Consider the following 12,262-nt stretch of genomic DNA (forward strand, 5'->3'; position numbering starts at 1 on the left):
TTCGTTAGGTGGGGGTGACCTTGTTTGAATGTGCCGGCTGTGAAGAAGAGGAGGGCGAGGAGGTCATCAGGCATCAGGGTGCAGTCGCGACGGACCTGCTACGGGCAAAACAAGGCGACGAAAGTAATGGAAGTCCCACGTGGCGATATTCAAACAGGCTCGACGGCCGCTGCAGGAAAGCGCCGTGGACAAGACAGATGCGACGCAGAGCCTATATGCGCACAGGGTGATTGAAAGCGAAGCTGCGGGAACGCAGCCGCCTGGCGAATCATCAGAAACGAACGGTTCCGTTCCATCAGCAAAAAATGGGGCACAATAATTTTGTTTTTTTTTTCCAGCAGGCCTTCTCCCTAAGCTTCAACCCTCACTTAACTCGTGCTATTCCAGAATTTACATCGCGGTTCCAACGTTACAGGATTCGCATGAACAAAGAGCCGAGAGTAAGTATAACTGGTCGCTGGATACAAGTTCTTCTGCTCGTGTTACCAGAAGTGCACTATATATGTGCTGTTACAGTTGCTTTTAAACCAAAATGTTACTATGTTCTACACATACTAGCGCCTTTCTTTTCTCATCATGTTATTCACAAGGCTTCAGATACAAGTGAACAGTGATATTTCATCCTCGTTTGTTTTGGCTAGTAAATGTAGCTGCAGTACAATTTCACAAGTAACGGCGCACATTTTGCGTCAACTAAGACGATAGCTGATAGCCAGAATCCAGCCCGTGAGTGATTTCTTCAGTTCTTGAACACCGTTGCGCATGGACTACGGACAAATTAGGTTTCCTTTTGCATGAAGGATACAGTCCTGTGGGAACGTACGACAACCGTGCAATAGTTCCTGCAAGTCACTAGAAGCATGCATCTTGCACACTAAACCCCTCACAGCCTACTGAGCACATTACGATAGCCTTAAGTTTTGTCGATATTTGCGACAAACTGCGCCTGCAGGCCAAGCTCGGTAGGTTACTTCAATAGCTACACAAAGGTCTTCTAATGCTGCGCCATTGTGCTCCATCAACGGTGACATGCGGGATACAACTGTAGAATGAAAACCTTCTTTCGGTTTCAGAAGTTAGTAGCCTGTAACAACGATTGGAAATAACTATAGGCGTGTGAAAACGAAATAAAAAAATGCGGTGACGAAGGTCACCTTTAAATCTCCTACATATGCACAGAATAACTTAAACTGTGATGGTTAAAGCAACGCCCCCTAGATAGCACATGGTCGGTGCACTTCGACCCGTGACGTCAAGCTACCTTGCCCGACTGCCATAGAATCTAATGGGGCGCTCCCTAGCAAGCCGCGGTGATTTTGACGTCAGCGCTTTTGTCACGCCAGGCTTGGCAACGGACATTTCGCTCCAAGTTGCATGACGTAATAAAGCATAGTGCATATGCCTGCTATCTAGGAAGCGTTGGTTAAAGTACCGCAATTGCACAGTAATCCTGGATACAATAGACGCCGTAGCGGAGGGCTCCGGGCGTTCTTTCACGTGCACGCAAAACGCTCTGCATTCACGAGCATTTTTGGAATTTCCACCAATCGATATGCGGCCAGGAACCAAACCCGTGTGCGTCTCCTCAGTAGCGCTAAGCCACATCCACTGATCCACCGTGTGGGGGAAAACTTTGCAAAACTAACCACTCTTGTCTTAATTATCTCATCAACTAGGATAATACATAGATCTGCATCTAAGATGGCGGTTGTTTAAGTTGAGCGATCTCAGCGCCAGCGCTCAAGGTCGCGCGTTATTGCAAATTCCGTCAAATAAAACTTGTCAGAACACCAACGTAGTGGTCCCGCGAGATGCGAAAGCTGGTGCAGGCGTAGTGGTTAACACAGGGGACATCTAAATCGGCAATTGGGGCAGGCACACTTCTTCGAAGAATAATATTACTTCCCACAAACAGGGTATTTTAAGGGCTCTCCAGGAACATATTCTAAGCCTATTATTTAAAAAGATTACTAACAGCCTAGCATGCTTCCCTCTCCCCCCACCCTCCTGCCACCCTGGCAAACTTGTTGCTTGTATTATGCACGTAGTGTTTATTTCAGTGTGAAAACTCTGTTCTGTATTGGATTCTGCGCGGCCTTTTTTCATAAGCTACAAATTCAAATTTATTTTGTAACATGGCCATCAAGGTCTATAAAGGGGTCTTAAGCAGGCTTCGACCTTTGCAGTTCACACAGTTGACGGGCAAGTGTGCATGAAATCCATTCCAGGTAAAATCATGCGCTTCACGTTGGCAATGCTGGCAGTATTAGCGAGCTTCAGTGAGATCAGCACCAGGCGCTCCTTCTTCGCGCGGGCTCTGCGTCCTGTTCGACGTACGCCACTGAATCCTCTGCAGAGGGCCCGACTAAGCCTGAGGCGAGCGTACGGCGGTTACGGTACTGGCCTCAGCTACGTTCCTGGCACCACTTACGGCGTGGGTGCACACGGAATCTACCCCACCGGTGGTGGCGGTGGCTATGGCTACGTCGACGGCTTGGGCTACAACCGCTTCGGCTATCCCGGTGGACCGAGCCACAATGTGTTGCAGTTCGCGAACGTGGCGCCCCCCGGTCCTACTAACAGGTTCGACTTCACCCAGAGGTCCATCGCAGGTTTCTTCAACACAAATGACCCGTGAGTTCCTGCAGCATTACAGGATTGCAGGGTCCCGTTTTTATTATGGGCATGCTATTTCGCCACACAAACTGCTAGAGAAAAAAACAGATATAAACTACACCGGGTGTTCAAAATGAAGCTTTACGGAACTTTTAAAGATCGCCTGTGGCAGGTAGCATAATTCTTATAGTTGAGCTGGGTTATTCGAAGAGGCGGACATTAGTATCACGAGAAATTGAAACACATATTCATCTAAGTAAAAAAAATTCACAAATTAACATCTTAGTTAATTACTTCACTGCACATATTGCAATTTACGAATTGTAGCCGATGAGATTGTCAGGCGTATCCACTTGGAATAAATTTCCAGAATGACACCAGTTTGGAGACATGCGCCATCAAACTCGCCGTAAAAATGCACTGTTGTTCCACTTACTTCTTTACCAAAAATGGTGTTTTATACATTGAAGCACAAAAGTATCTGGAATGCCCATGCATTTCGTATCACACTTTGGGAAATATCTTGAAACTGGTTTCATCCTGGAAATTAATTTCAAGTGGATGCGTCTTGCAAACTCACCGGCATCAATTCGTAAATTGCAATATGTGTCGTAAAGTAATTAACTAACAAGTTAGTTAGTCAATTTTTTTCATAGAATATGTAGTTCAATTTCTCGTGATACTAATGTACGCCTCTTCGAACAACCCAGCTCAACGATAAGAATGATGCTACCTGCCACAGGCGATTTTTAAAAATTCCGTAAAGCTTAAGTTTGAACACCCGGTATATGATATTGCTATCAGCAGATGGAGGTATTGGAGCGCTAGGTACTATTAAAGCACCTGAAATAACGCCTTAAACGAATAGCAGCCGCTTCGCTTAAGTACTTCCCGCTACATTGAAAACAAGGAAATGCGAAATTCCGTTATTCGTACACTTGAATCGCTGATAAACGAATGCCAACCCTTCGTTGCATTAGATCGGTACTTCTCAAAGAAATATTTTGTAACAGTTATGAAGCTTAATTGGTAACTCTTTTGCAAAAAAAAATTACTAAGCATACAAATACAGTAAAAATAAAAGCAACAAAAAGCACATCTTTCGTTCCCAAGAACAGGATGCTGATATACGATATTAAACAGTTTTTTTTTCTTCAAATTTTCTCCATGAAACTGAACTTATCTTTAGGTAAAAGGATAGTGAATCTTTGCACAATATTTTATTTCTCAAAGAGCTTATTATTTGTGTATAGAATTGGGTTGAAATAACTATTCTAAATGTCACAGGCTGCGAAATATGTAAAGGCCTGGCCACCATTTTTAGGCGGGGAAATTCAGACGAAGAAGCCTTTTTTGTTTGCTCAGTGATAGCGTGCGCTGATGCCTCACGTCTTACTGCCTTCAGTTCTGCAAGGGCCTGAGTCAAACATAGCACTGGCTGCAGAGCTTTTTGTAAAATTGCATACAGACTCTCGTTATTTTCTGCGTAATTTCTAAACTATTTAAGATACCAACAATCGGGTGATCAAGCAGGCTATACAGCAGCCTGAAAAACAGTTAGCTTTGGTGCGTACACAGTTTAGGTTGTCTAGCGCAGGTATTACCTCAGAGGGAGATAGTGGTTGAAGAATGACTATTTGCATAAACTTGCATGCGTGAAGCATGGCATTACATGCTCGCGAAGTTGGTTTCAACTGTGTCTATTTGCTGTTAGCAGAACCGGAAAATACCGGTCTATATTCTCGAAGCACAATCTGGCAAAGGTTTCTAAACGATGAGCGCAAACTAAACTATCCCCCCCCCTTCCCACTGTAGTGACATTGATGGCGCTGTGGGTAAATTGATAAGTGAAACAAACATACGTTTGTATTCATGGATTCCCTGGAGATTGGGCTATTTGTTCCGAGTGTGCGCAACGCGCGCTGGTAGTACACCCTCAATGCGGGGCTAGAAGAGTCTAGCTCTGAGGTAATGCCGCGACTTGACGAAATAGAGTGTGTGTGCTCGGATGACAAAAAAAAAAAAGACGGAGAACAACGGTCGGACAAATATATGAACACACTTGTAATATTCATATTGCTTTATAGCGTTACTAAGCGATAACAGACAGTGCCGAAATATTGATATCCGTTAGCTCTACCTTTTCAATATTATAATAATAATAATAATAATAATAATAGAATAATGATTACCATAGTCCTAATAACAATTACTACTATTATCAAAAAGATAAAGCTTGCGGATATCGATAATTCGTTATCATATATAATTCGATATCAGCATGGCGCCCACGAAGGACGCATGCTTGCTCTCCTCGTGCCCTTTTTTTCTGAAAACGGCTTCTCTTTCTCTGTGAAGAATGTGAAAAGCATGTACATGTGATCTGTGAAAACACGTATACAGCTGCGCTCAAATTTCGCATTATAGAGTATCGTAATCGCCGGTGAACGTTTTTTTTCGCGTGATGGTGTCCACGCCAACGCTTTTCTGAGAAAAAGTGGTTATTATGGTGCTGGTGCAAGGCCCGTATTGAAGGTGATGGCCGCCACAGTGTCCTCCGAGCCCACCCTCGCGATTCGCATGTGGGCCGTGCTGGCCAAGCGTACCATGTGTGTCTGGCGTCAGAAGAAGCAGCCGCTGTTCAGCTGGCTGCTGCCATCGCTGCTTCTGACACTGCTTTTCTCCTTCGAGCATGTACCTTGATCGGCAGCGACTCTCTCCTTGTCAAAGATTTGAAAAGCATGTACATGTGAACTGTCTAACCTGGCCAGAAGACGAACTGGAGCTTTAAATGTCCTGATCGTGCTCCTTTTGCTGCAATTTGTGTGACTTTCTGGGAATTCATACGTAGTAGGGTGTTAAGCTTAGCGACAATGACCCAACGGCATGCTTCTCGCAGCTTTCCTGATCCCAAGGTAGTTCACCCTTATCCTGTTGTGCGCCACTGGGTGACCTTGGCGGCGACATGGCTGGTCTGCGTCGCCTCTTTCTCGACGCGACAGAGGGAATCTCATCCCTGAGCGAAGAAATTTCCCAATAGCGAGAGGAGAATGAACGCCTTCGTAAGGACCGTTCCCGTGATGTGGAGCAACATATCCAAGTTGTCGCCTCCCTTCGAGCGGAGGTTCGTTGCTTGCGCGAAGAGCTGTCGCGACGTGCAATTGCCACATCTCGGAAGACGCTTGTTGGCTCCAAAAGGTCTTCTACCTTTACTACTTCTTCTACTCCTGGCTCAGCGCGACCTGATCTACATGTATTTCAACGTACAGCTGAACAACCAGCTGCCGCTTCACTACGTGATTTCGCTTCCTGCAATGAAAAACGCCCCCTAGACTAAATAAAAAAGTCGCAGTTTCACCCGAAAGATGAAGCATCGATTCCGATAACAAATTTGTAGACAGCTATACGAAGAAAGGATGGTAGTTTTATCGGCCAGATAAAGTTGTTAACATTCGCTTACTAACTAAATTAACAAGAACGGTGTCACGCGCGCACAGGTAAACATGAACATATTTCGCTTGATCGCGGAAACCCGCTGTCAAAACGCTGCAGTGAGGAAACGCGGCAGCAGCAGCGAGCGAATTGACCTTCGTTCTGTCCCTCGCTTCAACGCAAACTAAACGTCGAAAGCACAGCGCATACGAAGCTATCGGCACTATTTGCACTTTGTTCACATTGCAGATCGCCTTGAAGATGAGGCCCGCGCAGGCATGCACTTTGTGCACGTCGCTGATCACTGTCAAGATACGGCGCCCGCGCGGCCGCGCCGTACGTAACCAGCAGCCGCCGCCGCATTAGAATGCCCGCCCCTCCCCCGTGTCTCGCGCACGACAGAAGACGGCGCTTCCTCCCCGGCTTTCTTACTCACGCGCGTGAGATTCAGCCGCCATAGTCGGCTGACACTCACAAGCTTTCACTCGCACGTACAGCGTACGGCATGTGGCGACGATGTTATAGTGTTTGAACTTTATGCGGAACATCACGGCGATCACGAAGGCGACCGCAGAAACGTGCTCGGAGTGCCCATAAAATTGCTATTGCAATAAAAGCAAGAGTAATTCCTCGGTTGGAGCGCTAAAACTTCGATGTTATCTGTAGCTCAACGGTCGCATCGACCTAAAAGCTGTTTTTGTTTATAAGTGGAGAACAGAAACATCTTCTGGCCTGACAAAGCACTTAAAGGCCCTGAATATTTCTCACCCCTCCAGCCAGCGACATAGAACAATATATCAGTCTTACTCTTCTTTTCATCTAGCCATCGATGATGAAGCCCTTAAGTTCCTGAACGACTCGTCGATGTGGCCAATTGGATGCCTGTTCAAGCCGTTCCGAAGGGTGGTACACGCCGACATACATCACGCTTTCGAGATAAGCCCCAAGGATCAAAGTGGCGCGTCATTTGGACATATTTTAGCAAAATGAACTGGACTTCGCACCAAAGAACATTAATTTTTCTGCAATGCAATTTCGTCTTCTTTTCTATGTTTTTTTTTTTAATTCCGGAACCTGGCTCTTCAGTGAAAATTCCTCTTCAGATTTCTTTCCACCGCACTACAACGTCTTCCAGCAGTGACAGACACTTCAGTGGAGTTAAACAAAAAGGCGGTGGCGTACTGATTGTTACTGACAATTCGATGAGATGTGTTCGGCGCAATGACATAGAAAGTGTACAGGAGTCGATTTGGCTAGAAGCCAGCCTAGCGCTCTGTGGAAAATTGTTAATTAGATCTTTCAATGCACAGCCGAATATTTCTCCTGTCTTGTTTGATGAGGTCAACTCTTCTATTGAAAGTCGAATATCTTCCCACAGTCAGCACAGAGGAATCCCTTTTTGGTGATTTTAATACACCTGGTACTAATGGGAACACGCTTAGATACTCTTATTACAATCTATACATAAACAAGAAATGCAGCCTGTTGGTGGACCTTCTGTCCCTCTGTTTCCTTCAGCAGCATAACTTAATCGCCAATTCCAGTGGCAACCTTGGGTCACCGATTGGTCGCCACCGATTGGTCACTTGTAACAGACAAAACCAACGTTGATTACCAAGCAGGTCTGTTTATGGAGCTTGTTTTGTGCTGTATCCGCAAATACATTCCCCAATAGAGTCCTAAACTCTCTAATATCCCCACTGATTCTCGTCGGAACCTATACACGCCCTAAAACATAAAGATGCACCGCAAATCTAAAATTCATGTGCCTAATGAGTGGAGAGAACAATTCCGCTTTCTTGGGGCTCTCTGTAACCGCCTCTATAAGTGGGATTACGACTCGTATATTATATTCTTGGAAAAGAGCGCCTCCATATGGCCGGCCGAATTTCGGTAACTATATCCGTAATCGCTCTAGTAAACATGGATAGTGTTTTCGCCTGCTCGGCTCTATAGGAGTAGAAGGGCAAGTAGTCGTGGATTGTTTTGCTGCCAATTTCCCATCCTTTATTAAAGCTGCAGGTTTCAACGCTGGCGTCAATCACCAGCAAACGACGTTTCCTACATCTGCTGCTGTGTTGTTTGATTCAAAGCTGATCCATGAATGCCTTAAGTTCTTGAAGCCGTCCCTATGCTACGGCCCTGGTGGCATCCCCTCCACAATTCTAGAAGCTTACGGCAGTAAATTTGCTCCCGTATTGACATCTGTATTTAATAACTCCTTGAATACTTCCACTTTCCCTCACATAGGGAAAACTGCTCGTGTTCTTCCGTTATTTAAGACTTGCTGTAAAACCGATCTCGCTAATTATCACCCAATTTCTCTTCTCAGTGCCACGTCTAAGATTTTTGAGCTTGCACTTAACACCATGTGGTCGTTTACTGTGAAGAACCCACTCATTCCGAGTCAGAATGGATTTCTCACCTGCGGCTCCACTATGACACAGATCTCCGCACCGGTACTTCAAAGGGATCAAGCTGACACCGTTTACTGTGACTTCAGCAAAGCTTTTGATGTAGTCAGCGACTAACTACTTTTTATTAAGCTTACGCACTTCGATGTTGACTCATCAGTTGTCAATCTCTTGCGCAGTTATCTTCTTGATGGATCATTTTATGTTAGCGTTGACAGCCAAACAACTTCTTTTTACATGGCAATTACCGGCGTCCCTCAGGGATCAGTATTAGGACCACTCCTTTTTAAAATTTTTTAATGACGTTCATTCCGCTATACGGAACTTTTCTTTGGGTTCTATTTGCCGATAATATCAAGATTTTAAAGGAAATTCACACTGTTGATAACTGTCGCATCCTGCAGTCTGAACTGTTTTCTTTTTATGAATGGGGCAAAGATAATAACCCTACCTCTAATGCTGCTAAGATCAAATCATGACTTTCGCACGCAAAACAGCACGCATTTCTATACATTGTTCTGTGGTTTCTGTACCGTTGCGTAAGGTCTGTGAGATTAATAACTTCGGTGTACTTTTTGATAGAACCTTACACATTTCTGCTCAGGCTAAACGCGTCGCAATGCGGGGTATGCGCACTCTTGGCTCTGTTTGCCGACTACCGAGAGAATTCAATGCTCCTACACCGTTCCGCAAGTTGTACACGACAATCTGTCTTCCTCAACTGGAATACGGGTCGATCGTCTGGAACGGCATTTCTAGATCCAACAGTGACGTTATAGACCGGGTCCAGAAAAAGTTTCTAAGCATATGCCATCACCGCTGGGCTAACATGGGCGCTGAGCGTTGATCTAGCACTGTTTGATTATTGTCATTGCCCTTAATTCGCTGCCGACGTAATCGCACTGACCTTCTGTTTCTTTTCAAACTCCTTCACGGTATCTTCACCTGTCCCAAACTTCGCAGTTGTACCATCTTTCGTATTCCACGCAAGATCACCAGCGCACATATACCTTTCCATGCCTGCCATCACCAGCAGCAACCGTCCACAGAATACAGCGTCTTTATAGCGCTTATTTTCATGATCTTGATATTTTGCATAATTCAGTGTGTTCTATTCCGAGCTTTGCCTTGTTGCGTCATACTTTTATGCATTATGCAAGTGCATTTCCCCTGCTTTTTCGTTTGTATTTACCTTGTGCTTTGTAGGAGCTACTCTTCTTTTTACAATTGTTCTTCGTATTCATTGTGTGTCCCTTTTTTAATTATATTCCCCTACAGTTTTTTTTTCGCTGCACTTGTGTTGTTCCTGGGCACGGTAACTAAAGATGAATTATTGACTGGTTGATTGAATGATAGTAATAATAATCATTCAATCAATCATTTATTTATCGTACCCAGGAACAAACATCAGGTATAAGTGCGGGCGCGCGCATATACATATAACAACAAGAAAAAAATACAATGAATAAGAAATTCTTATTATATTCTTATTATTACATTAATAATAATAAGAATACGAATAAGAATATTAGCAATAGTTCCTGATATTCCAGTTGCTTTCGTTTCGTGGATATAAGTGTGATGTGTTTGTCTGTGTATTAGGCTTTGATGATGGTTTACGTTCTTGTGTGGTACTGCGAAACTGGTGTAAATCTCAAGTTATTTCTTTCATTTTTAAATTCATTATGCATAAATTATCTGTGCAATTCATCTGCACCCCAGAAGACTGCTTACTAGTCTGTATTTAAGTGTGTAGAATGTGACAAATTTCATTATAGACTTCCAGCCTTTATTTTATTTACAAGGAACTGCCCTGCGTTCGGCAGCGAACAGATAAGTAACTTTAAAGTTTCACTACACCGATCATCATTCTTTGTTGCTTTAACAATTTACCGTTGTGGAGAAGCCGTTGACATACCTAACTTTTTACCAATTTTTAGAATTCCTAATACAAAATAAAATAAACTCAAGCTTGGCATGTACACATTTATCCGTGAAGGCGACCATGGGCGCTATAACGTAAAATGATTCCAAACTGTTTTGATTCCAAACTCCTGGCGTCAAATTTACGCAACCAGCGACGCAAGCATCGGGCGGTGACCTGCAGCGTTGTCTGAACAACCCAATCAAACACTCTCCTCGTTTATAGGAGGTCACCTTTGGTCGCATTCAAAACCAATAACATTGTCTACACTCAGCGGTTTTTCTTATCTAATTGGCTTACAAGAGGCAAAGAGCACGCTCTAGTGGAGAGTGTTTCGATGGGGCCAAGCCAGCACAGTAAAAATAGATAACCGCATGAAGAGGGTGGTGCCGGCTTCTCCGATTGGTCCGCTTCGCCTTGCTTAGCTTGCCGTGGCTGGTCGAAAATCGCGGCGGCGTGCAACGGAAGGATAAGAATGCTGCTAAAACGGATCCTCGGCAAGGAAGAGTTGGCAGAGTGATGTCGTATGCATGCCGAAAGGGCTCGCTAACGTTTTACTGCTATGCAAAAAGGTTTATCATGCACCAATAAATACATGCTCACCGGCAGGTGCGAGTAGCGAGGGCCTGAGCCATCGGCGGGCAGCCATCTTCTATTCCTTTCGGAACGGGACAGTCTTAGGCTATTCAGAAAAAAAATCCACTTTTGTCCGGCATAATAATGCATTTTTTCGCGTACACGTCACTTTGACGTGGTGAGTTTTCGCGGTTTTATGATGTCGCGTGACAGACAGGCGAAGTGGGCGCACCCAGAAAACATAGGACCTATAGTAGAGGGCTAATGGTGAAAAGGCGTCGAATCAGGAATGATTATTTTTCATTTGTGCAGTTTAATCATGCATAATCAGTGTGTACACGTTATATCAGATGGGGAGCTATCGCGGTTTTTGTGACGTCGCGTGACAGACAGGGGAAGTTGGGAGTGGCCCGAAAATGTTTTGACAAATCGTGGAGGCTGATTGCAGAAATTGGAATCAAAACAGTTTGGAATCATTTTACGTTATAGCGCCCCATGTTTTGTTGGAGTTGGATTCAACAATGAAAGTCGTGTTTTCCGAATATTTTGGTATCACTTGCATAAAACAATAGATAAAAGTTTGATATTGCACTAAAAATAGGCGTAATGCATTCACCAATGCAGTTGTATAAATGCAAGCCCACGTTCACATCACTGACAGCGGCAGGCATACTTCGGGCTCGTTCAATAAAAGTTACGTAAGATACCACCCGACAGCCGGTCTTGCACAAATACGACCGAAGTACCTGATTCAAATAGCTTCTGAAGTAGAGAAAGCATGCTACAACCTGAAGTAAGGAAAAGCTGCTACATCGAACGCCTTGGTTGGTCCTGTGGCTATAGTTAAAAATGATAAAACGTACGTTCTCTGACGCTACACAAAGCGCTACCAAAACGCTCTTCATGCTCGATATGCTTCTGCCATATTGGAATAATGCCATCTGATAACTTTTTTTTCAGGGCAAGGCCATTTGGCGTTAACTTCAACACGCTGAGAGTGAGTGGCTGAAAGCGCCAGCGAGCCGAGTCGATCGTCCCTTCTCATTCTCCGTTATCAAACACGACCTCGGCCTGGTTCAACAAGAGGTACCGTCCGAACAGACGTCGCATGAATAAACATGAAAAAAAAGTTTTAAATAAACATGCCACTTTGTGCGGACGTGGCAGATGAGCCTGCTTTATTTTTGCTGTTAGAAAGCAAATGTCGACGGATGTGATGCTGCTGATGTGAGTAAGTCTTATGCTTTACAAAATTCGCAACGATGCGCTTTACTTGTCGAGAATAAAATTGGTGAAGTTA

At 44.4% G+C, this 12,262-nt stretch overlaps 1 protein-coding gene across 1 annotated transcript; it reads left to right on the top strand.

Annotated features, from left to right (window-relative positions):
- The first annotated feature begins 390 nt into the window (after positions 1 to 390).
- LOC119448301 (uncharacterized) lies at positions 391 to 12,057 on the top strand. The gene is made up of 3 exons (XM_049666817.1): positions 391 to 440; positions 2,229 to 2,634; positions 11,923 to 12,057. Exons 2-3 carry the CDS (start codon positions 2,237 to 2,239, stop codon positions 11,969 to 11,971), a joined length of 447 nt encoding a protein of 148 aa, XP_049522774.1. The 5' UTR covers positions 391 to 440; positions 2,229 to 2,236; the 3' UTR covers positions 11,972 to 12,057.
- The last annotated feature ends 205 nt before the right edge of the window (positions 12,058 to 12,262 follow it).

This window comes from Dermacentor silvarum, chromosome 4 (assembly GCF_013339745.2).
Source record: "Dermacentor silvarum isolate Dsil-2018 chromosome 4, BIME_Dsil_1.4, whole genome shotgun sequence".
Lineage (NCBI taxonomy): Eukaryota > Metazoa > Arthropoda > Arachnida > Ixodida > Ixodidae > Dermacentor > Dermacentor silvarum.